The sequence below is a fragment of the Bufo gargarizans genome, chromosome 3 (genome assembly GCF_014858855.1).
Source record: "Bufo gargarizans isolate SCDJY-AF-19 chromosome 3, ASM1485885v1, whole genome shotgun sequence".
Taxonomy (NCBI): Eukaryota; Metazoa; Chordata; class Amphibia; order Anura; family Bufonidae; genus Bufo; species Bufo gargarizans.
The window spans coordinates 463,815,914-463,842,102 of record NC_058082.1 but is presented as its reverse complement, the minus strand read 5'-3'; the positions used below and the strand labels follow the sequence as shown (position 1 = coordinate 463,842,102).

General features: G+C 42.9%; 1 protein-coding gene across 3 annotated transcripts in view; it reads right to left on the bottom strand.

The window, feature by feature from the left end:
- The window catches only part of FOXN1 (forkhead box N1), a 97,230-nt gene that overhangs the window by 44,717 nt on the left and 26,324 nt on the right, over window positions 1-26,189 (bottom strand). Inside the window, exons 1-2 of one of the 3 annotated variants that reach the window (XM_044283634.1) lie at window positions 9,263-9,305; window positions 5,922-6,064 (exon numbers count right to left, since the gene is read on the bottom strand). In XM_044283634.1, coding sequence (XP_044139569.1) covers window positions 5,922-6,059 — 138 coding nt within the window. In that variant the 5' untranslated portion in view covers window positions 6,060-6,064; window positions 9,263-9,305. Of the gene's footprint in view, window positions 1-5,921; window positions 6,079-9,262; window positions 9,306-26,189 lie in introns of those variants that run through there. The other 2 variants (XM_044283632.1, XM_044283633.1) reach the window with 2 other exon arrangements.

Below are 26,189 nucleotides of genomic sequence, written 5' to 3'. Positions count from 1 at the left end.
CAAGCTTCTTGGTACACTGCATGAAAAGGGTTTGTCTCTCTTTGATGTCTGATGGCAATGCTTTTTTCTGACCCACCTAGCAACTCAATTTATCAGCAGTGCATCCATAGATGCATACAATAGCAGAGACTAGGCTTGTGGACAATGATTTTGGATCCTGTGGATATAGCAATGTCCATTGTGGAATTAGAAGCGTATTGCTAAAAAGAGGTACTAGAAAGCTTGCAACTCATATTAGGCGCAGTTGGTGAGAAAAATGTTATTTGTTTAGTATTGTTGAGCAAAGCAAAGCATTCGAAGCGGAATTTGGTCCAAAGTTTAGGAAAACTTCGATTTGAAACAAATTCAAATGTCCTTGTACTTTGGCGGCAACTAATTAGTCTCTCCTAAAATGGTGGCTGCACGTGTTACAAAGTGAAAGTAAGAAGCCTGGGAATGCAAGATCACCGTGCAGCCAGCCAATCTGCAGATAGCCATCCCATGTGATGTCACAACCTTGTAAAACCCTCGTCCCATGCTTAATAGGAGAATATTGGAGAGTTTAGGGAAAGTGCAGAGAGTCCTATTTTGCGTCAGTTGTATTTACTTATTCCTACAGCAGCCATAAACTGAGATATGTAATTCAATACCAATAGGTTGGAAGCGTATTATTCCAGGGCCAGCATGCCAACCAATACCATTCAGTCGTCTGCACCCCTTAGGGGGGCCAGGTCTTAATGATGACCATCCTAATCTTTTGCTGGCTTTACTTCTTCCAAATGATCCCTAAAAGTCTCCATGTCCTAGAAAAGTCGGCAAGATACAGAGAGGAGGAGCTGGATGTTCATGATGACATATTCTCATCGATATTAGATCATGTGGAAAAGGAGGAAAAGCAGATGCCAGAAGAAGGGCTCCCACCTGTGGGGCAGGAGAGTGCTGGGGTTGGGGAGGTGGGTATGCCAGAGCTGATTAATATTCTGTGTTTACTGTCAAATAACCTGCAGGAGATTGCAGGCTAGAACAGCAATAATGTACATATTGTCAACCAGCCAAACCTCATACCAGTTCAGAGCTGAACCCGGACATACCCATATTTTCACCCAGACATCTCATGCTCCGATGTGCTCCTTTGCCCTGTGCTAGATCATTACCATTATACTAATACTGTTTGTCCCCTGATGAACCTTTAATTATCTATAAGGGGACACGCGTTGGGATATTGTATTGTGTGTCAGAAAGTGGTAGGGCTGTATACAGACATGTTAGCCCAGTTATGTGGACAGAGTGCATCTACCTTCAAGTTGCATCTCTGGCCTAAGCAGTGTTGATAAGGGCAAGAGTAGGGACAGATATAGTATACCTTGTTTATCTGCCCCAATTGTATCCTATGGCCCTCATTTTCTCTGCTAACCATCCATTGTATTGACAGCTTTTGTGTATGGGACATTACATTTTGTGTCAGAAAGTGATAGGGCTGTATAATGATAGGGTAGCCCAGGTACGTGGACAGAGTGCATCTACCTTCAAGGTGCATCTCTGGGCTGAGTAGTATTGATAAGGGAAAAAATAGGGACAGACAGAGTATATCCTGATTCTCTGCCCTAATTTTATCCGGTTTTCCGAATTCTCCTTGCTAACCGTCCATTGCAGTGACATCTTTTTGTACTATTTGTATCATGATCCAGTCTGGACCGCACCTATTATTATGTTTTATATTTTAATTGTAATTAGATTAAAAGTAAAGTTTTAGGAAGTTGCCCTCAGTGATACTTCTTTTAATTTGCTATAAATTTGCTGCAATCTGTTGCCGCTAAGCAATCACTGATTGCTTGGCACTTGATGTTACGATTAATATTTGATACTGTCTAGATTAATCTGTTTGAATACGTTGCACTTTTATTTGTAAATTGTTATATAAGTGCTTCTAGTTTATAGCCCGGAGCAGTGTGCTGCATTCCTTAAATTGTAATCTGAGTTGCCTTATCTTGTATAAAAATCAAGATACTAAATGACAGTTATATTATTACATCTCTGGGTTCATTATAAGATCATACTGGTAATATATAGCCAAATGATTCTACCTTAGCTGCAAAATAAAACAAACAAAAAATTCCTGGATGTGTGGATCACCTTACGGGCAACAGGTGCCTATGGCAGTGTATGTACTTTTACTTTGAAATCACTTAAAAAATACATTCCATATTATAAGCCTGATACTATATTCTAACAATACTATAATTTTCACTGCCTAATTTGGGTATTCAGACTAAGCTAGTGGTGCGCCTTTGGAAATCAAGTCACAAAATCTGGCTATTTATATTAGAATGTATTTGGGGACTTATCCTTGATGTATCTTCTGGGGTAAAAGGGGTTAAACTGGTTAGATTTAAACCCATTATATCCACCATTTACCTAGTGCATCAAGCCCCTGAGGAGTTGGTGCAGAGGATGGGAGTTGTAGTGGGTCTGATGAGATGTTGTGTCATGGTATATTCCCTTGAGCCATTGCTCCCTGGGGATTGGTGCAGTGGAAAGGGGGTTTAAAGACTCAGGACAGAAGTAAAAGAATAAAGGTCTCTTTCTACTGAGTGCAAAAGATAATGTGTAGTACATCCAGCAGTAGTTTGTACAAAGTGCAATTTCTTTTCCCAGATGATGAGGTATGGTGGTGGGCAAAGTGGCAATTGAGGGCACCTATCTTGCTGATGACTTCCTTGCACTTCTTGCTTCTGGATATAGGTGTCCACTGTGTAATGCAGGCTTGGTGATGGCTGGCTGAACCATAATCTCTCACCTGCAGAAGTGTCTGTAAAGCCGTGGCTGGCTTGTCAACCTGCTGACTGACAATACTGTAGCTTCTCTGATTTCTGGAGTTTTGTTATTCTTGCAGTCTCTTTGGAGTAGTTGTCTCACAGGAGAATTGGATCCATGCTGGCCCCTAAAGGAGGCGTTGGAGGTGTTTCCTCCCTCCTCACTGTCCTAGCTAGAACTCTCCATCCTGGCAGGAAGCAGAACCAGCTTTTCTTTTCAGTTGTTCTCTGTCAGCCACTCACAGATACTATATATTATCCCTTTCTGCTTCCCTTGTTGCCAGATATAGACCTTCTTTCCAGATCTTCTATTCTGACCTCTGGTGGGGTTGGAGTTTCTGTGGAGGTGTTGGAACTGGTGCTGTTGGATCTCCGGTTCACTCCTGTTTGTTGTCTCCCTTCTGGGATTGTTTGTGTTGTTTGTCCTTTCCCTGTTGTTACCCTAGGTGTCAGTGGTGAGGACTAGTGCTCCCACCGCCCTATTCGCTACCTAGGGCTTATTTCAGGGTAAGCCAGGTACAAGGCACGTGCTCGGCATACAGGTTAGCAGCCCGTCTAGGGACATCAGGTCAGCCATGTGCCAGTGCTAGGTGAGTTAGGGGTCACCACTCCTCCCTCTCCCTAGTGAAAAGGTACTTTCCTTCCCTCCTCTTTGCGCCACACGTCTGTTACCTGCCATATGAGACGTGATATTGTCTCAACTGAAACAACATACCTATTCAGCCAAGCTGAAGGAGCATGTGCATGTGTGAGTCTGGGAACATACACCTCATATTCATATGGGCAGCATTAATGTGTTGGTAAGACATGCAGATGTCATCTCAGGATGTACATCTCCATTTTCATCTGAAGAAGGGGCTGCACCCTGATACGTGCTATCCTGGGTGGTAAAGCAGGCAGATGGTGCTTTCCTGAAGCTTTACATGTGGTTTCAATGATTCAGTGTTATAGAAACATGTATGCGTGTGCTTTTTTTTTGTTTTCTACTGTATATTTGCTAACAATCTCTTTGGGATTTCCCTAGAGGCTGGATCTGCAACAGCAACATTACTTTTGAACTGTGACAAATTAAAATTCCAATGACATGTAAGATTGGTGCTTTCCAACCACCATACCTTTGCCTGATATTTACCAAATGAGTGTGTTAAAGAGAATTATTAGGACCCTGCTTATTGAGGCTTTTTAGCCTCAATCAGTCATATTGGGCACTTTAGTGCCACCAAAACATCTCTGATCACCAGTCATGAACTTAACAAGACCTTTGAAGGTGTTCAGTGGTATCTAACACAACATGTTAAATTCTTTAAGTTGCTAGTTGGGGCCTTATCTTCCAGCACATCCCACAGATGTGTATTCTGACAATTTAATTTGATAGCCAAAAATAATTATTTCAGTAATTCATGCTACAATAGCTCTTCTGTGGAATAGGACCAGATGGGCTAGCGTTTGCTCCAGTCCCCACAAATATCATTTATCTTGGTGTACACACTGTTGCTGGTTCACTGGTTGTCCTTCCTTGAACCACTTTTGGTAGATATCAACAACATACTGAGAACACCCCACAAGACCTGTTTCTTTGAGGATGCTCTCACCCAATTGTCTATCACAATGTAGGTCTTGTCAAAGTCAGGCCTCATGCACACGACAGTATTTTTTCGCAAAACGGGGTTCCGTTGGTCCGTGATCCGTGACCGTTTTTTCGTCCGTGGGTCTTCCTTGATTTTTGGAGGATCCACGGACATGAAAAAAAAGTCGTTTTGGTGTCCGCCTGGCCGTGCGGAGCCAAACGGATCCGTCCTGAATTACAATGCAAGTCAATGGGGACGGATCCATTTGACGTTGACACAATATGGTGCAATTGCAAACGGATCCGTCCCCATTGACTTTCAATGTAAAGTCTGGAGTCCCTTTTATACAATCTGATCGGAGTTTTCTCCAATCCGATGGTCTATTTTAACTTGAAGCGTCCCCATCACCATGGGAACGCCTCTATGTTAGAATATACTGTCGGATATGAGTTACATCGTGAAAACTCATATCCGACAGTATATTCTAACACAGAGGCGTTCCCATGGTGAAGGGGACGCTTCTAGTTAGAATATACTAAAAACTGTGTACATGACTGCCCCCTGCTGCCTGGCAGCACCCGATCTCTTACAAGGGGCCGTGATCAGCACAATTAACCCCTCAGGCGCCACTCCTGAAGGGGTTAATTGTGCGTATCATAGCCCCCTGTAAGAGATCAGGGGCTGCCAGGCAGCAGGGGGCAGACCCCCCCTCCCCAGTTTGAATATCATTGGTGGCCAGTGCGGCCCCCCCGCCCCCCTCCCTCCCTCTATTGTAATAATAGCATTGGTGGCCAGTGTGCGGCCCCCCCCGCCCCCCTCCCTCCCTCTATTGTAATAATAGCATTGGTGGCAGTGTGCGCCCCCCCTCCCTCTATTGCATTAACATTGGTGGCAGTGTGCGCCCATATTGTCGGATCTGAGTTTTCACGAAAAAGCTTTTATGCAGACGGATCTTCGGATCCGTCTGTATGAAAGTAACCTACGGCCACGGATCACGGACACGGATGGCAATCTTGTGTGCATCCGTGTTCTTTCACGGACCCATTGACTTGAATGGGTCCGTGAACCGTTGTCCGTCAAAAAAATAGGACAGGTCATATTTTTTTGACAGACAGGATACACGGATCACGGTCTCGGCTGCAAAACGGTGCATTTTCCGATTTTTCCACGGACCCATTGAAAGTCAATGAGTCCGCGAAAAAAAATGGAAAACGGCACAACGGCCACGGATGCACACAATGGTTGTGTGCATGAGGCCTCAGTCAGATCTTTATGCTCGCCTTTTTTTCCTGCTTCCATCACGTCAACTTCAAGAATAGACTGTTCACTTTCTGCCTAATGTTTGTCATACCCTATGACTGTTGACATTGTAACAATATAAGACATTTTAGGCTGTGCTTGCAAGGTTTTTTCCCCCATTATATAAATGTTAAATGGATGCCTCCAACAGATGCAATACATTAATATAGGGGGTAGAATTCAGACTAGTTGACATTTTCAATAGAGTCATCAATGACAAGCATTACTCAAAAATAATACTCCTGATTTCATTTCTACTTACCATGGGTAAACAAGATGAGCCTGTTTGATCATTTATACCCTCATCTGTTTGGTTTGTGGGAGAACAATCACCGTCTAGAGATCCTGATGGAAAAGGCATGCTTGGTTGGTCTTGCATTATTAAATTCGGATTGGACATAAAACCTGTAAAGAGAGAGCTTTTTTTTTTTTACAAAGCAATATATAATTAATATCCAGTAGATGTTCTAATAGTGTAGCTAACATATGTTTTGTAGTGTTCAGAATGTAAAAAATCTGTCTAATGTACAGTAAAACCTCCACTGCATGACTGCATAGCTAGGAGTCTATAACTGTTGGCACTTGCTGTAGGACAGTTTTAGATGGTCTATTGTAGAATACCTCTCTCAGGAAATGCAGTCTTCAGGAAGAGTAAAGGTTATTATGGCCAGCCGGGAGAATTTAACATTTTAAAGATGCGAAGGAAAATGCTCAAAAGGGGAGAGAGTCCCTATTCAACTTATATACATGACCATCCTGGACTCTACATACATGTCTAATACTTATTGGATGGGTTAAACTCTCTGTGCTACCTTGTTGGATACAACCATGCATGAACAGCGCACATAGTGGACTTCTTAGTGAACATATTTTCAATTTCTGATATTCACTACAAAACCTCCTTTGCCCTATCCAGTCTAATTTATGGCCCTCACCAGAATGATCATACCAGAAAGCATTATAATGTGTTGTCCCGGAACTCACAGCATCCCAACTTACTATGATGCAGTGAGTTTGGGTCAGATGAGCAGTGGTCAGTCCAGGAAATGCGGTCATTTCACAGATTGAACAAAGCTGTCTGTAACCAGCTTTACTCTGTAGTAACCACTTACTAAGTGAGTGTTTTCCAAAACATACAAACCCTTTAATACATGATGCTAAACAGCGGTTTCTTCAATATTGTATGAATCTGGATCTTTATACTATTTTCTTTGTGCTTTCAACATATTAAATTATTTCAAATTTGTAAAAAATATTTTAAAAAGTAATCTAATAATCTACATTGAGGATAATAAAGCTTAATCAAGCTTAAACTGAAGACTGAAAAAAAAAAAACATAGCTTTTTTTTATGGCCTAAGGGTGGAACATGAAGTATAGAATCAAGATCTGGTATGTACAAAAAAAGTGTCATCATGAGTTCAGCAAAAAAATCCCTATCTTCTTTCTTGATAAGACTGAAGGAGTGAGCCTAAGGGTCCTTTTACATGGGCCAGTGCCAGGCCAATAACAAGCGCTGACTGAAGGTGTAGTAGTTGATCCGCGCTCATATAAAGTGCATTTTACATAGCCTGATACAAAAGGTAGAATGGGAATAATGTCCCATTCGCTTTGCATATTGTTGGCAGCACATCTGCTGGTTTAGCGTGATGTGTTGTTGGCAAAAGACCATTTTAAGTGCCCCATGAAAGATGTGATTGGGGGCACCTTTACACAGGCTAAATATCTGGAACGAGCATTCATATGAACATTTTGTTCCCAATAATTGGCCTGATCCTTGGCTCTAACTCAATGAATCCTACTTATAGCTGTTATATACAATATAATGGTACATGCCAGCTAAAGTGACAAGAGGTTGGCAAAATGAGCAGAGGTGTGTGGTGCCAACATGGAGAATGGTTAGAAAAGTGGGAACTGACTGTAAATTGTTTCCTTAAAAGGGGTATTCCCGTCTGGGAATTAAGGATATGCCTCCACCGCTTGGACCTGCTTCTGTCTCAAGAATGGGGCCCCAATGTCAATGGAGAGCACAACGCGCATGCATGGCCACCCATTTAGTCACTGCTATGGAGAATAGCCAAGCGTGCTTGCTCATAAAGGATCCAGACAGTAGTGTTAGTTTTATGTTGTGTGGAGTGGTCAGTAGCTTATTGGGAACCTCCTTCTTGGAGGCACAGAATGAGGCACATGCCACAGAATACTTTTACAGATGCAACGGTGGGCATACACCTTTAATAACCGGGTCCAACACCTATTCCTCCTTACTCTCCCATACACATGAATGCTTGGTTTGGCAGCTGAGTACTGCTGAGTGTATGTGGTTTCAGTGGAGAGGGAGGAGTAAGCCACTAGTGGCATATTATCTTCTTTGAGAACAAAAGGAACTGGAATGGTAAAAATCAGCAGCGTCAGTCCTTATCATGGACAATCAGCATGTCCCCACACACATATAATAGTCGGGCGGTCTTGCTGAAATTAGCAGGTTTGACCACCTTTGCTATAATTTATACTGGACATCAAAAATTTTGATCGGTGGGGGTCTGAGTGCTGAGACCCTACCAATCGCTAGAACAAGGAGAGACAATCGCTCGGATGGTAAGAGGGTGAATGGAGAGAGATTTAGATATGTGAGCACTTCTCTCTCCTCATTCTAGCGATCAGTGGAGGTCTTAGCACTCAGACCACCTCTGATCAAACCTTTTGACCCTCACTGTACATACGAAATAGTGCCAGGTAAATAGCAATGACAATAAATATTGACATAGGAGCGTCTGCTGAGTACTTTCTGCAACAGAAGTGTCCACATGCAGAAGGCACAATAGCCCAATAACACATGAGTCTCCTCTGGGGTCCTGCATTGGTCTCTACTCAGTAGATCATACATCTGAGCAGCTAGTCATCAGCCATGCGAATGTGGGAATCTTCTGTTCCAACCTCAACATGCAGAACCTCCTTAAGTACTAACTCTAAATGGATGATTTTAGTCTTCTGGGAAGACTTCCCATGGTAGTGGTGACGTTTGGATATTTGAACATTAGGTTAATATGTTAAGATATATGTCATGATGCAACAAAAGAGTCATATCTTTCATGCTTTCAGGTCATTCAAGAATTTTGCAAGAAAAACCTAAAATCTGCATCTTCTACACTAACATCGGAATTTCTGTGCTTACCTCCTTCTCGTTCAATGCAATCATTTCTTAATCATATCAAAAGTTTTGATCAGTGGGGATCTAAGTGCTGAGACCCTCATCGATTGCCAGAACGAGAAGAGAGATGTACTTGTATATCACTCCTTCCCCACTGCAGGAGACTGGCTCAGTAGAAGACTGTGTCCCTCTTGATTCTGTCCTCTGCATTTTTATTCTAGCGATCAGTGAGGGTCTTCTGACATATCAAAAGTTTGAACACTCAGTGAGCCTTTAAGAAATGATTGCATTGAACGTGAAGAAGTTGATGTTGAATTTTGGCTTGAGTCTGTATTGTTAAATAATAAAACATCTATCTTGAGTCAATATCGTTAAATAAACCCCTGGGGGGGGGGGGGGGGGGGGGGTCACAATATGGAAAACTGAAATGTTTTGTATGAAACCTGAGTTTACTTACTAAATAGCCTTGCCACATATGGAGAAGAAGCCTCCAGATCTAAAAGAAAACTACAGATATTGATTTACATGTTATTTGATTTACAATATTTGACAGATTTTATAATTTGAATATAATTTCAGTGTGAAAACATACTAGCTGTCACTAGGGCATTAAGAAATTTGCTGTATGGCTATATTCAGTTCATCGTTCAGTTCCATTGTTCACAACCACAGGAGCAGACAGTGACATTGATCGCAATGTGCCTGATGGACTCCACTGACGATAATGGGACCATCAGGTCTCTAGTGTAACTCGAGCGGTAATGGCGATGCCGAGGTTACGGCTATGGGTTCCCAACAGGGGCGTAGCTAAAGGCTCCTGGCCCATGGTGCAAGAGTTCAGCTTGGGCCTCCCTTCCCTCAGTGCTTTGTGGACAGGGGCAGGGGGGCACATAGCCTTCCTGCTGCCCGGGGAAAAAAATTGAAACAGCAACCCCCAATGCCAAATTCTTGACCTAACCTCTTCCCTCCAGCCAGAGGTGTAACTTGACCAGGATGCACTTTCTATAATAATGGTGTCTTCTTATGCAGCACAAGGGTCTTTGGGCCACCTCAGGCTCCTGGGCCTGGTAGTGACTGCTACCTCTGCACCCCCTATAGGTACACCCCTGGTTTCCAACCCAATTAGTAAGTGCATCTTATACTATATAAAGATCTGTACGTCAGTGGGGTGCCAGGGGAGGTTCGCCCCGGGTGCCGGCTCTCATTGCTGGAGCACTGACGCCCATATACTGCGGCTGGGCAAGGGAGCGCATAGTTCCCTGCCCCGCTGCCGATCACCGACATATGTTTCTGACCTAGCAGGCCTGAGGCCTATGCGGTAGTGAAATCCCGGCGCGTGTGTGATGGCGTCATAGCGCGCCTTCCTCTGCGAGCAAGCACAGGTGAGTATTTAGCTTTCAGTTTTGGGGGGGCACAGGAGGACATGTGGGGAAAAAATATTATGGGTGAGATTACTATGTGTGGGCAAATTATTATGGGAGGGATTACTATGTGGGGGCAAATTATTATGAGAGAGATTACAGTGTGGGGGAAATTACTGTGTGCGGTCAGTGTGGGGGAAATTACTGTGTGGGGGCAGTGTTGGGGAAACTACTGTGTGGGGGGAGATGTAGGGGACATTACTGTGTGGGGGCAGTGTGGGGGAAATTACTATATGGGGCAGTGTGGGGGAAATTACTGTGTGGGGGGAACTACTGTGTGGAGGCGGTGTGGGGTAAATTAATGTGTGGGGTGCAGTGTGGGGGAAACTAATGTGTGGGGGCAGTGTGGAGGAAACTACTGTGTGGGGGCAGTGTTTGGGAAACTACTGTGTGGGAGGCAGTGTCGGGGAAACTACTGTGTGCGGGAAACGACTCTGTGGGGGCAGTGTGGGGGAAACTACTGTGGGGGGCAGTGTGGGGAAAACTACTGTGTTGGGGCAGTGTGGGGGAAACTACTATGTAGGGGAAACTACTGTGTCGGGGCAGTGTGGGGAAAACTACTGTGTGGGGGCAGTGTAGGGGACATTACTGTGTTGGGGCAGTGTGGGGGAAATTACTATATGGGGCAGTGTGGGGGAAATTACTGTGTGGGGGGAACTACTGTGTGGAGGCGGTGTGGGGTAAATTAATGTGTGGGGGGCAGTGTGGGGAAAAATAATGTGTGGGGGCAGTGTGGAGGAAACTACTGTGTGGGGGCAGTGTTTGGGAAACTACTGTGTGGGAGTCAGTGTCGGGGGAAACTACTGTGTGCGGGAAACTACTCTGTGGGGGCAGTGTGGGGGAAACTACTGTGTTGGGGCAGTGTGGGGGAAACTACTGTGTGGGGAAAACTACTGTGTGGGGGAAAACTACTGTTTGGGAGGCAGTGTGGGGAAAATTACTATATAGGGGCAGTGTGGGGGAAATTACTGTGTAGGGGGGCAAATTACTATGGGGGATTTACTATGGGGGAAGTGTGGGGTAAATTACTATGTAGGGGAAACTACTGTGTCGGGGCAGTGTGGGGAAAACTACTGTGTGGGGGCAGTGTAGGGGACATTACTGTGTTAGGGCAGTGTGGGGGAAATTACTATATGGGGCAGTGTGGGGGAAATTACTGTGTGGGGGGAACTACTGTGTGGAGGCGGTGTGGGGTAAATTAATGTGTGGGGGGCAGTGTGGGGAAAACTAATGTGTGGGGGCAGTGTGGAGGAAACTACTGTGTGGGGGCAGTTTTTGGGAAACTACTGTGTGGGAGTCAGTGTCGGGGGAAACTACTGTGTGCGGGAAACTACTCTGTGGGGGCAGTGTGGGTGAAACTACTGTGTTGGGAAGTGTGGGGGAAACTACTGTGTTGGGGCAGTGTGGGGGAAACTACTGTGTGGGGGAAACTACTGTGTGGGGGAAAACTACTGTGTTGGGGCAGTGTGGGGGAAACTACTATGTAGGGGAAACTACTGTGTCGGGGCAGTGTGGGGAAAACTACTGTGTGGGGGCAGTGTAGGGGACATTACTGTGTTGGGGCAGTGTGGGGGAAATTACTATATGGGGCAGTGTGGGGGAAATTACTGTGTGGGGGGAAATTACTGTGTGGGGGGAACTACTGTGTGGAGGCGGTGTGGGGTAAATTAATGTGTGGGGGGCAGTGTGGGGAAAACTAATGTGTGGGGGCAGTGTGGAGGAAACTACTGTGTGGGGGCAGTTTTTGGGAAACTACTGTGTGGGAGTCAGTGTCGGGGGAAACTACTGTGTGCGGGAAACTACTCTGTGGGGGCAGTGTGGGTGAAACTACTGTGTTGGGAAGTGTGGGGGAAACTACTGTGTTGGGGCAGTGTGGGGGAAACTACTGTGTGGGGAAAACTACTGTGTGGGGGAAAACTACTGTTACGGGAAAACTACTGGGAGAAAACTACTGGGAGGCAGTGTGGGGAAAATTACTATATAGGGGCAGTGTGGGGGAAATTACTGTGTAGGGGGGCAAATTACTATGGGGGATTTACTATGGGGGAAGTGTGGGGTAAATTACTATATGGGGCAGCGCGGGGGGCGTTGCTATTGGGGAGACACTGTAGGGGCAATTCTATTATTTCTGGGGACACTATACAGGGATTATTACCTGGAGGGTGTTATTATTACTGGGGACACTCTAGGGAACATTATAACTGCTGTGGACACTATAGGGACATTTGGGGTAATTTATCAAACTGGTGTAAAGTAGAACTGGCTTAGTTGCCCATAGCAGCCAATCAGATTCCTCCTTTCATATTTGACAGCTCCTTTGGAAATCCAGTTCTACTTTACACAAGTTTGATAAATGACCCCAATTATGTCTACCGGGGTCATTATTTTTTCAGCAGTATAGTACCTTGGGGGGCACAACGGGCACAGTATTAGGAGTGGCAGCAGGATGACACTGTGGGGACACCAGGATGGGGAGGTTGATGGAAAAATTACAAACTCTGTAGAGACAAGATGTGGCTGAAAGAATTTGTCATGGCGGTCTAACGGAGGAGAAGAGGAAAGAGACTATCTACATAACAGGAGATGTCTCTGGATGTAAGAGGTATGTGGTATGTGGTCAAGTTTTGGGGAGGGGGGGGAGGGTGCCAGAGAAAGGACCTGCCCCGGGTGCCAAACACTCTAGACACGCCACTGCTGTACATTATGATTCTCCAATAGATAAGCCACAGTGACAGCATTACATGTTGAAAACTTGGAATATGCCAAATGACAAACTTAGCTCATTTGTATACAACTAATCTCTTATTTTCTATCAAAGGAAGCAAACGTATACAGTACAGACCAAAAGTTTGGACACACCTTCTCAAAAGTTTGAAACAACTGAAAATATGTCATATTCTAGGTTCTTCAAAGTAGCCACCTTTTGCTTTGATTACTGCTTTGCACACTCTTGGCATTCTCTTGATGAGCTTCAAGAGGTAGTCACCTGAAATGGTTTTCACTTCACAGGTGGGCCCTGTCAGGTTTAATAAGTGGGATTTCTTGCCTTATAAATGGGGTTGGGACCATCAGTTGCGTTGTGGAGAAGTCAGGTGGATACACAGCTGATAGTCCTACTGAATAGACTGTTAGAATTTGTATTATGGCAAGAAAAAAGCAGCTAAGTAAAGAAAAACGAGTGGCCATCATTACTTTAAGAAATTAAGGTCAGTCAGTCTGAAAAATTTGGAAAACTTTGAAAGTGTCCCCATAGAAGAAGTTTATAACAGGACAATGACCCCAAACACACCTCCAGGCTGTGTAAGGGCTATTTGACCATGAAGGAGAGTGATGGGGTGCTGCGACAGATGACCTGGCCTCCACAATCATCGGACCTGAACCCAATCGAGATGGTTTGGGGTGAGCTGGACCGCAGAGTGAAGGCAAAAGGGCAAACAAGTGCTAAGCATCTCTGGGAACTCCTTCAAGACCATTTCAGGTGACTACCTCTTGAAGCTCATCAAGAGAATCCCAAAAGTGTGCAAAGCAGTAATCAAAGAAAAAGGTGGCTACTTTGAAGAACCTAGAATATGACATTTTTTCAGTTGTTTCACACTTTTTTGTTATGTATATGATTCCACATGTGTTAATTCATAGTTTTGATGCCTTCAGTCATGAAAATAAAGAAAACTCTTTGAATGAGAAGGTGTGTCCAAACTTTTGGTCTGTACTGTATATACAACCATATGCAGTATATACAGTGGAATTCCTTTAAATCCAGCATAATCCTAAGAAAAGTCTGAAAATCTGGTGCTTGTTGTCAGTGCAGAACTGCAATATAATGTGGAATTTCAGACTGAGGGTTTAGCCACATGTAATGTAACAAATCCACGCGCTGCATAGAATTTCCACACCAGAATCCATGCGTAAACAGCCACGGGGCACGGATTTTAAATCAGCTGCGGATTTTACTCTTTGCAGTGCAGAGGGAGAATCTATAACAAATCCATTAGGGTTTTCACACTGAAATCCACAGCACAATCCACACAATTTGGTGCACAGTTTGCCAATGCAGATTTCAGACGGAGACATTGGTAACCTCAAGGTGCCCATATACTTTCATAGATGTTATCCTGCCAGTTATATATGTAGTGCCTTGGAGCATGGGTGCTTTGGACTATGGACGTTTATGGACATTTGCCCTTAATGTTACTACGCAAATCCATCAACTCACTACTTTAGTGCACTTTATTGTTGAACTGCAACTTATATGTTTATTGTAATATATCCGCCAAATACAGTGGCCGGGTTTGGGGTGGCCCCAATGCAATGCTGGGTCCCCCATACACCGTTGAGGCATACGCTGACTCCGACTGAGCGAAACTTGCATATTTATTACAACGTTTATTTCAGGGGAGAGAGCAATAAGGGATGCTACCAACGGCCTACAAAGAGAAGTAAGGGCCCCATAGCAAGGATCAGACCAGGCCCCCCACACAGGACAGAAGGGTTTCTGCCTAAACCCTTTTCAATAACCCCTGGGCCATTTTTCCTCATTTTGCTTCATTTGCTAAAAGTTGGTCCTTTTAGAAGAAGAGGAGATAATCCCAACTAGGACTGGGCTCCCTCTTGCCCTGGGCCCCATAGCAGTCGCATGGTCTGCCACTATGGTAATTACGCCCCAGGTTGCTAATAATGTTTCCCACTTTAGAGCCAAGAATTGGACATGTTAAAATCCTTGTTTCCAGCTAAGTGGGTGAGTTTGGCCGGCTTTCCTGGGCACTTTTAGTAGCAGGTATTTAACATTTTATTTCTTCTTGAAGGTTCTCGACCATTACAAGTGAGTTTGAAACACTTCTCACCCTTTAATCTTGAATTTCTGCTAGCATGGCAGTGTTTTGGTTCCATTGACTCCGGATATAAGGAATGTTAATGTATGTACCTGCACATGCCTACACAGTGACATGGTGTTGCATGAATTTCATGTTAACATGGAAATGGTCATATCTTTCTTCAAGACACTGACGAATAAGACTGTAATGGCAGGAAAGTCTAAAGCTGCTGTTTTAGTATTAAATGTCGGCAGCTGGAAACGCCTTTGACAAATGGCCTATATGGTTACCGCATTTTGTAAATGTTGCATGACAGCCCATTACTCTGATTACCAGGTCACCACTCAGGGAGTATAGCAATGAGGAAGAGGAGGTGAGAGCATGAAAGATAAGATGAGAGCTTGGTGATGCTGGATAACAGCAGAGCTGATTCATTCGTTTTTCATGGATAGGGAATCCCTGGCTGGAAGCCCACAGCAAGACAATATCTAGTTTTGTTTCCCAACAGATCACATAGGAAACAGTCCTAAGCATGTAAAGCATGGTCACCTCCTGGCACCAGGATGTCTGTAGTGACTCTTTTCTCACATGATGTTTATTCTATGTACTCCTCTTTGTGTGCATTGAGATGGACAGATGGCCAACAGCGATCCCATCCAATTTTCCCATACATAGACATGCTTGGCTTGACCAACCATGGTTATGTAGTGAATGGGGAGAGGGTGGAAAGCGGCTGTCATACACCTCTTATCTACCGTACCTTACCTTCTGAGAACAAAAAGATGGGGCAGTTGAAATCTAATGTGCCCAATCCTTATCTCCCCTGACATCATCATTGGAGAAGTGTCCGGAGGCCCCATACACATTAGAGGGTTGGCAGAACTCACCAAAATTTTTGGGTTTGGCCGACATAGAACAAATTTGTGGAGCTTGCTTTCCATCTTCGGGAATAGGTAAGTAAATGAACATTCTCACTGTTTGCTCTTAGTAAATGCTCATTATCTCCGCGGCAGTACCTTGCAGGGTGACCCCTTAGGCCCCTTTCACACGAGCGAGAATTCTGCGTGGGGGCAATGCATGATGCGAACGCATTGCGCCCTCCCGGAATCCGGACCCATTCATTTAAATGGATCTGCGCACATGAGCGGTGGTTTTCACGCATCACTTTTGCGTTGCGTGAAAATCGCAGCATGTTCTATATTCAGCGATTTTCACGCAACGCTGGCCCCATAGAAGTGAATGGGGCTGCGTGAAAATCGCATTGCATCTGCAAGCAAGTGCGGATGTAATGCGATTTTTACGGATGGTTGCTAAGAAATGTTGTTTGCAAACATTCCGTTTTTTATCACTCGCGTGCAAAACGCAGTAAATCGCATTGCACCCGCGTGATAAAAACTGAACAACTGAATGTGATCGCAGACAAAACTGAATGGCTTTGTTTGCAAAATCGCACAGTTTTGGCTACTTTCACACCTGCGTTTAGGTGCGGATCCGTCTGGTATCTGCACAGACAGATCCGCACCTATAATGCAAACGCTTAGATCCGTTCAGAACGGATCCGTTTGCATTACCATGAACAATAATGATAATGCATACGGATCCGTCCAGACTTTACATTGAAAGTCAATGGGGGGCGGATCCGTTTGAAAAATGCACCATATTGTGTCACCTTTGAACGGATCCGCCCCCATTGTTCAGGTGTCCGCCTGCTGTTCAGGTGTCCGCCACAGCGTTCAGGTGTCCGCCTGCTGAGCGGAGCCCAAACGCTGCCAGACTGATGCATTCTGAGCGGATCCGCATCCACTCAGAATGCATTAGGGCTGGACGGATCCGTTCGGGGCTGCTTGTGAGAGCCTTTAAATGGAACTCACAAGCGGAGCCCCGAACGCAAATGTGAAAGTAGCCTAGGTCTGGACGGATCCGTTTGCCTCCGCGCGGCCAGGCAGCGTTCGGGTGTCCGCCTGCTGAGCGGAGCGGAGGACAGACGGTGCCAGACTGATGCATTCTGAGCGGATCCGCATCCACTCAGAATGCATTAGGGCTGGACGGATCCGTTCGGGGCCGCTTGTGAGAGCCTTCAAACGGAACTCACAAGTGGAGCCCCGGACGCAAGTGTGAAAGTAGCCTTTCACTGAACTCATCCGGACATAATCTGGACACGCTCGTCTGCAAGGATCCTTAGGGTACAGCCACACGCAGCAAATCTGGCCAAAAAGTCTCAGTGTATCTGGTCAAAATCAACTATAGCATACTGAAACTTTTTTATATTGGCTTGTATTTAAAAGATGTTAAATAAAATATTTTGAAAATCAACTACAGTCATGTGAAAAAATTAGGACACCCTTTGAAAGCATGTGGTTTTTTGTAACATTTTTAATAAAAGGTTATTTCATCTCCGTTTCAACAATACAGAGAGATTAAAGTAATCCGACTAAACAAAGAAAACTGAAGAAAAGTCTTTTCAAGATCTTCTGTAAATGTCATTCTACAAAAATGCCTATTCTAACTGAGGAAAAAGATAGGACACCCTTGCCCCTAATAGCGAGTGTTACCTCCTTTGGCTGAAATAACTGCAGTGAGACGGTTCTTGTAGCCATCTACCAGTCTTCGACATCGGTCTGAGGAAATTTTACCCCACTCCTCAATGCAGAACTTTTTCAGCTGTGAGATGTTTGAGGGGTTTCTTGCACGTACAGCCCTTTTCAAGTCACCCCACAGCATCTCAATGGGATTCAAATCTGGACTTTGACTTGGCCATTCCAGGACTCTCCATTTCTTCTTTTTCAGCCAATCTTTGGTTGATTTACTAGTATGTTTTGGGTCATTGTCATGTTGCATGGTCCAGTTCCGCTTCAGCTTTAATTTTCTAACTGATGGTCTCACATGTTCTTCAAGCACCTTCTGATACACAGTAGAATTCATCGTGGATTCTATGATGGTGAGCTGACCAGGTCCTGCTGCAGCAAAGCAGCCCCAAACCATGACACTTCCACCTCCATGCTTCACAGTTGGTATGAGGTTCTTTTCTTGGAATGCTGTGTTTGGTTTACGCCAAACATGTCCTCTGCTGTTGTGTCCAAATAATTCAATTTTGGACTCATCTGTCCAAAGAACATTATTCCAGAAGTCCTGGTCTTTGTCAACTTTATCTCTGGCAAATGTCAGTCTGGCCTCGATGTTTCTCTTGGAAAGCAAAGGTTTCCTCCTTGCACACCTCCCATGCAAGTTAAACTTGTACAGTCTCTTTCTGATTGTAGAGGCATGTACTTCTACATCAACAGTAGCCAGAGCCTGCTGTAGTTCTCGAGATGACACTTTAGGGTTTTTGGAGACCTCTTTTAGCATCTTGCGGTCTGCTCTTGGGGTGAACTTGCTGGGGCGACCAGTCCTGGGCATGTTGGCAGTTGTTTTGAAAGCCCTCCACTTGTAGACTATCTTCCGGACAGTGGAATGGCTGATTTCAAAATCTTTTGAGATCTTTTTAAATCCCTTCCCAGACTCATAGGCTGCTACAATCTTTTTTCTGAAGTCCTCTGACAGCTCTTTTGCTCTCACCATGGTGCTCACTCTCACTTCAACAGTCAGGAGCACACCAAACTAAATGTCTGAGGTTTAAATAGGGCAAGCCTCATTCAACATGCAGAGTAACGATCTACTAATTATGTGCACCTGGTGTGATATACCTGTGTGAGATCTGAGCCAATTTAAGAGGGAATACATGTGAGGGTGTCCTATCTTTTTCCTCAGTTAGAATAGGCATTTTTGTAGAATGACATTTACAGAAGATCTTGAAAAGACTTTTCTTCAGTTTTCTTTGTTTAGTTGGATTACTTTAATCTCTCTGTATTGTTGAAACGGAGATGAAATAACCTTTTATTTAAAATGTTACAAAAAACCACATGCTTTCAAAGGGTGTCCTAATTTTTTCACATGACTGTATAGCAACTGTATAAATCGAACGGATTTTGGTGCAGTTTTCAGTTCACAAACGCTGTAAATTTGCTGCAGATTTCACCCTCTACCTTGTAAAGGTTGAAAATCTGCTGCATATTGTATGTTGGCATGCTGTGGGTTTAAAGCCTTCACTAGATGTCAATAGATTTAATAGATTCAATAGATTGTGTAACATAAAGAGGGATATGTACGATACTTTTGCAAATTGTGTCAAAATGTGTACTGCATAGCATGCATCAAATTTATGATATGCTTTTTATTTTATTAGGGATGTAGCTAAGAGATGCCATAAAAATGTATTAGGGCCTGTTTACGTAGTGTTTTTTTCCTGTGGAAGTTTGACACAGACACTGAAATTCCGCCGACGGCTGTGTCCTTTTTACCTCTCATTCTTTTCAGTGGGAGGCAGCAATGAAAATGTTGGAGCTGCCACAACCGCACCAAGAATGGACATGTCCCTTCTTGACACAGTTGATACCTTCAACTTTGAAAAGAATGGGAGGCAGAAAGGACATATTTGCCGGCGTAATTTTGGTGAAGGTGTCTATGCCAAAATTCCATGGAAAAAAAAATGCCATGTGACTGGGTCCTTAAAGAAGTGCCCCTTTTTTTTAAGTTCCAGGGCCTAAGAGCAACGGTACCCTCTGTGTCCTCCTCCTCTTTAGTTACTGTATGTCCCTGGATCTAGCAGAGTAATAAAATATCATGGCAAATGATTGGTGTCCATGTATACCTGTCATAAGGTGGGAAGAGGAAAGTGTCTAACATGCCTAGCCGGTTGTATTATGTTATCATTCCATGGATGCCATTTTGATAAACTACATTGTCATGAACTGATGCACCTTATGACAATATTGATGGATCTCTCCCAGTGTTTCTCAACTTTGGTCCTCAAGTCACCACCAACAGGTCATGGTTTTGCAATCTCCTTGGTATTGCACAGGTAATATAATTATTCTGCATGCATTGGGCGTTCTTATTATCGGATATCCTGCAGTAATGACCTGTTAGGGGTAATTGAGGAAAGGTGTCGAGAAACATTACTTTATGCACACATACTCTTTACTTATGACAACAAAAATTGGGGCAACCATGGTGTCATGCGTGGACATGTAAGGGTGAGGACACATGGGGTGGAATTTTTGCAGTGGAATTTTTGTGTTGCGTATTAGTCGCCCACAATTCCACTACAGAAATTCCACAGCATTACAATCACTTATGGCTGTACCTTGAAGTGCACCTTCACATGTTGTGGCAAAGTGAATGAGATTTTCCAGATCTCATGTGCACTTTGTTGACTGCACAGATTTTAAAATCTGCAGCATGTCAATTGTGCGATTCCGTACCTTGCAAATATACAAAGTTAAAATTCCTCTTTGTATTTCACCCAATGCCATCGTTTCGCATAAATTTTCATAAAATGCTGAAGTTTTATAATGACTTTTTTGTTCAATTCAAAATCAGGCCATGGCTTGCAATATGGCTCAAGTGGAATTTGCCAGAAGGTCTGATGTTGCTTGAAGCAATATTTGGCTCCTCAGGGCTCAAAAATACTTTTGGTCAATTATACCTTGTTTTTAAATGCAAATAATATGCAGTCACTAGGTGATGCATATTCAGACTTTCTACAGGGTTAAAAATTGACAATCCGCATCAGAATTTCCAACAATAAAAGCATGAAAGCTGCAGAAAATATGCATTTAATAATGCAGATTTATGCATGTTTTTCAATCATGTTTTGCATTGTGTTTTCATGCAGATTTTCTACATACAGATCAAAACAGATGACGGGTAGAATTGCTGCAGATTTCGCCACAATTTCAAAGTTAAAATTCCTCTTTGTATTTCACCCAATGCCATTAAAGGTGGAAATCTGCAACATAAATTGACATCCTGCAAAAGTAAGATCCTCACAGGAGGTTTACAGTGTGGATTTAGGCAGCCAAACAAAGATCACAGATCACAGACCGAGCATGGAGGACATTAATCAGAGATTCAACAATATTACTAAAGGATCTCCAAAGATCAACAGTGGATATGGAAGTATGTGCCCATAGGAGTACGCTGCACAGAGATTATGTAAGAGTGGCCAGAAAAAAGCCATTGCTTAAAGAAAAACCTTAAAAAACACTTTTGGAGTCTGTCAAAGAGCCTGTGGCAGACTCCCCAAACATATGCAAGAAGGTTCTCTGGTCAGAAAATTGAACTTTCTGGCCAACATGGGAAATGCTATACAGTAGGTGATGTGAACTTCACATCTCCCATCACAATAACCATACCATTCCTATAGTGAAGCATGGTGGTGGTAGCATCGTGCTTTGTGGATGCTTTTCATCGGCAGGGGCTCGTCAAGATAGAAGGAGAGATAGATTGCAGTAAATACAGGGCAATTCTTGAGGAAAATCAATTTCCGTTAGGCAGATTTCATACTAAGATGGAGGTTAACCTTCCAGAAGAACAATAACCCTAAACATGCTGCTTAAGCTACAGTGGAGGGTTTAATGGGAAATCTTCAAATGTCTTGGATGGGCATAGTCAAAGCCAGACCTCAATGAAATTAAAAATCTGTGGCATGACTAGAAGACTGCTGGACACCAACACAACCCATCTAACTTGAAGGAGTTGGACTTGGAGCCATGTTGTCTGGAAGAAAGCGCAAAAATCCCAGTGTCTAGATGTGCTAAACTAATACAGACATACCCAGAGACTTGCATCTGTAATTGTAGCAAAAGGTGGTTCCACAAAGTATTGACTTTCAGGGGGTGAATACTTATGCACAATAAAGTTCTCTGTTTTTGTCTTATTTTTTGTACTACAGTAAAAGCTATGTTCCAACTTCAAAGTGGTAGGTGTGATGTGTAAATTAAATGGAACAAACCCCCCAAAATCCAGTCTAACTCCAGTTTGCAATGCAACAGAACAAAAAGAACATCAAGGGGTAAATAGTTTCACAAGGCATTGTAGATGTTATCCGAGTATGTAGGATCAGCAAAAGCTTATTTTAGATGCCACTAGCCATCTAGGCCAGCTCCTAGGTTGCAGCTGCTCCTCATTCCAGGAGCCTGAGGAAGCCAAGAAGTCCCTCTGACCCATGTGAGAAGACCAGTACTATTAATCATGTGCACTGGTTGGGGGCCTGTTCTAGATTTGGCTTCAAGGTACAGGAATTTCATATTACTCTACTGACTAGAACCAATATTTTCTTTGCTTGTGTTTTCAAAATATAATACAAAACTATTATTATGATTAATAATAATAATAATAATGCAACTTAAGAAGTGTTGAGAAGTAGCAGGACATCAGATATGAGCCTGGTATACAATAGAAGTGTTTGGTGAGGAGTCACCAAAGGATAACATTATACATTCTAATTATAGAAGAGCATATAAAAATGTTCTCAAATGTCCTTATTATGTATCACTCTTCTCACTCATTCGTGTTTTCTCTGTATATAATCATCTGTATATATAATATAATGTAATACAGTTTATCTTACATTCATATATGATGAAACCAGCCATGTCCTGAATATCAGTTGTTTAAACCCTCAGTACCATTGACAGTTCTAAAACTGACTATCATCTGGTTTACAGGCAGTGCATTAATTGTGTACAAATTAATGCTGATCACTAGTTCCAACAGGGTTCGTTTCGCATAAATTTTCATAAAATGCTGAAGTTTTATAATGACTTTTTTGTTCAATTCAAAATCAGGCCATGGCTTGCAATATGGCTCAAGTGGAATTTGCCAGAAGGTCTGATGTTGCTTGAAGCAATATTTGGCTCCTCAGGGCTCTAAAATACTTATGCTCAATTATACCTTGTTTTTAAATGCAAATAATATGCAGTCACTAGGTGATGCATATTCAGACTTTCTACAGGGTTTAAAATTGACAATTTTACTTCTGGGGACTGTGGAGGTGTTTAAGTCTCATCAACAGGGAACATGCGATCTTAAAGAATGGGAGCAATATGTTTAGGATAACATAAAGGGGGGTCATTTATCAAACAGAAAAACGCCTACATTAGGCATATTTTTGGCACAGATTGCGGTGCAAAGTCCTCCCCACGCTATTGCCAGGCCTAAAAAAGTGCGTGTGGCGTGGGTCCTCTCTTTAATTAATTTCTACACCTCTCTAAAATGGTCTAAACGTAAGTCAGCTAGGAAGCTGTCTTACATTTAGAAGTGGCGAAGGATACGCCAAAGTTATGTAGAGACGAGTGTTGGTTGAGCACCAAAGTACTCGTGTGCTCTGGTGCTTGAGTAGAACACTTCCCGATGCTCGGGTGCTCTACAGATGGAAGTCAATGGGAGAAAACCAGGCACCCCCTGCTCTGAAGATGGGAGGGTGTCAGGACTCTAGTTTGGCTTAGGAGTCCCTGCTTTAACTCCATATATCCATATATGGAGTCAGTGCTTGGAGACACCCAGTGTATTTAAATCTAATTTAGCCTCTGTTTCTGAAAAGTTTCTGGTGGGATTCAAACTCACAACCTTCTACATTATAGCCAAGAATGTTAATCACTACACTACAGAGCTGTATGGACAGTTACTAAAATTAAAATAAAATAAAAAATGAGACTTCTGCTGTATAGGAATACTTACTACTAGTAATTTTTTTTAGTAACTGGCTATGCAGCTCTATAGTGTAGTGGTTAACATTCTTGGCTATAATGTAGAAGGTTGCAAGTTTGAATCCCTTCAGAAATAGAGGCTAAATTAGATTTAAATACACGGACTCGATCATCGCGCTAAAGCACACGCGATATTCGGCCGAACACCGCAATGTACCGCATGCTCGCCCAACACTAGTAGAGACCAGGATCCACCATCAGGTATAGGGGTTATTAAGACTGGCGTCTAAAATGCTGATCTTAAAAAATGTGCCATGTTGTTTTTCCTGTTTTGTTGTACTATAGCCGGGAATTAAAATAGATTGTAATTTGATTTATACAACATGCCTACAACTTTGAAGGTGCAACCTTTCCTTTTTTTTTTATTTACTGTGAAACAGCAATTTAGGCAGTAAATCCAAATAACTGGAATTCTCTGAGGAGCCACCTTTGGCTGCATATGTCTCTTGAGGTATGTCTCTGATTTCGCTCGTTCTTCCAGGCAAAACAGCTTCAACTTCTTTAAGTTAGATGAGTTGCGTTGGTGTCCACCAGTTTTCAAGTGATGCCCCAGATTCTCAGTTGGACTGAGGTCTTTGACTAGACTATCCCCAGACATTTAAATATTTAACCCATAAAATACCCCAGTGTAGCTTTAGCACACATACATGCATACATACATACTTACATACTCACTCTCAACCTTTCCGTTTTCATCAATTTATGTACTTTCTAAACAAGTTATTTTTTGGTCACAAATTGGACTATTTTGTAAGGTCTATACAAACTAAAATTAAAATCCATTTTAATTCTAGGTCCAGGCAATACAGCAAAAAAGGAAGAACACCAAGGGAGTGAATACATTTTCCAATGCACTGTAAAGCTATAGGTGCCACTTTGACCCTCTAGGTTCACATGTAATAGAATACTATGATCAGACGCCTGAAAGAATACTACTAAGAATATTTTGATGTTATTACTTGGAGATGATAGACACTTATAATTTGTATCTTTTATGCTTGTTAGAGAGTAAATAGAAACATTTGTTTTGTTGCTATTGGTTATTCGCTGGTTCTTACTCATCAGTTTTTATACTGATCTTGTGCCATTATGACGTACAACAGGATTACAAATATTACCAGTTCTGGTATGACTAATAGTTTGAAACTTAGAAATATGTAAATGGTTATTAAGGATACTTATCAGTGAAATGAATACACAAATGATACCTCTCTAAAACCACCTCTTTGAGAAGACCACCCCCTTATCCAGACTAGATTTCCTGTGACAGGTTTTTTGTTCCACTATGTATTATGAATTCTGGCCATTTAGACTATGTCCCTAGAAGACCATTTTTCAATGCAATTTTGGTTGATTATGTGAGAGAGCTTATGCTGTAATTGCTTTTGATTCTGTGCCCTCGAAGGGGGTTTCTGAGTTTTCAGACCAATGGTCTATCCTTAGAATAGGCCATCAATGTACAACGCATTTGGAAAGTCTTCAGATCCTTTCACTTTTTCACATTTTGTTATGTTGCAACCTTGTGCTAAAATAAATCAAATTCAAGTCTCCCCCAATCAAACTTTACTCCATAATGAGGAAGTAAGAACAAAATTTTAGAATTTTTTGCTAATTTAAAAAAAAGGAAAAACTAAAACTTTGCATAGACTTACGTACTCTGACTCTTTGCTATGACACTTGAAATTTAGCTTTGGGGACCTACCATTTCTTTTGATCATCTTTGAGATGTTTGTACACCTTGATTTGTAAATTCAATTGATTGGATATGATTTGGAAAGATACACCCCTGACTATATAAGGTCTCACAGCTGACAATGCATATCATAGTAAAAACCAAGCCATGAGGAGGAAAGAACTTCCTGTAGAGCCTAGAGACAGGATTGTGTGGAGGCACAGATATGGACAAGGGTACAAACATTTCTAATGCACTTAAAGTTCACAAGAATAGAGTAGCCTCCATAATTATTAGGTGGAAGAAGTTTGGAACAACCAGGATTCCTAGAACTGGCTGTCCCACCAAACTAAGTAATCGTGCGTGAAGGGCCTTGGTAAGAGAGGTGATCACTTTGGCGGAGCTCCAAAGATCCTGTGTGCAGATGGGAGAAACTACCCAAAGGTCAACCATCACTGGAGCACTTCACCAATCTAGGCTTCATGGCAGAGTGGTCAGGCAGAAGCCTCTCCTCAGTAAACGACAAATTAAAGCCTGCATGGAGTTTGCAAATAACACCTAAAGGACTCATAGACTGTGATTCTCTGGTCAGATGAAACCAAGATTGAACTTTTCAGCCTCAATTCTAAGTGTCATGTCTGGAGGAAACCAAGCACCTGCTTAATACCATCTCTTCAGTGAAGCATAGTGGTGGCAGCATCATACTGAGGTGTGTTTTTCAGTGAATGAAACAGGTAGACTGGTTAGGGCTAAAGGAAAGCTGAAGAGAGCAGATTACAGAGATATTCTTAATAAAATCCAGTGCTCTGGACCTCAGCATGGCCTGAATGTTCCCCTTTCAACAAGACAATGACATACATCCTAAAGCCTATACAACACAGGAGTGGCTTAA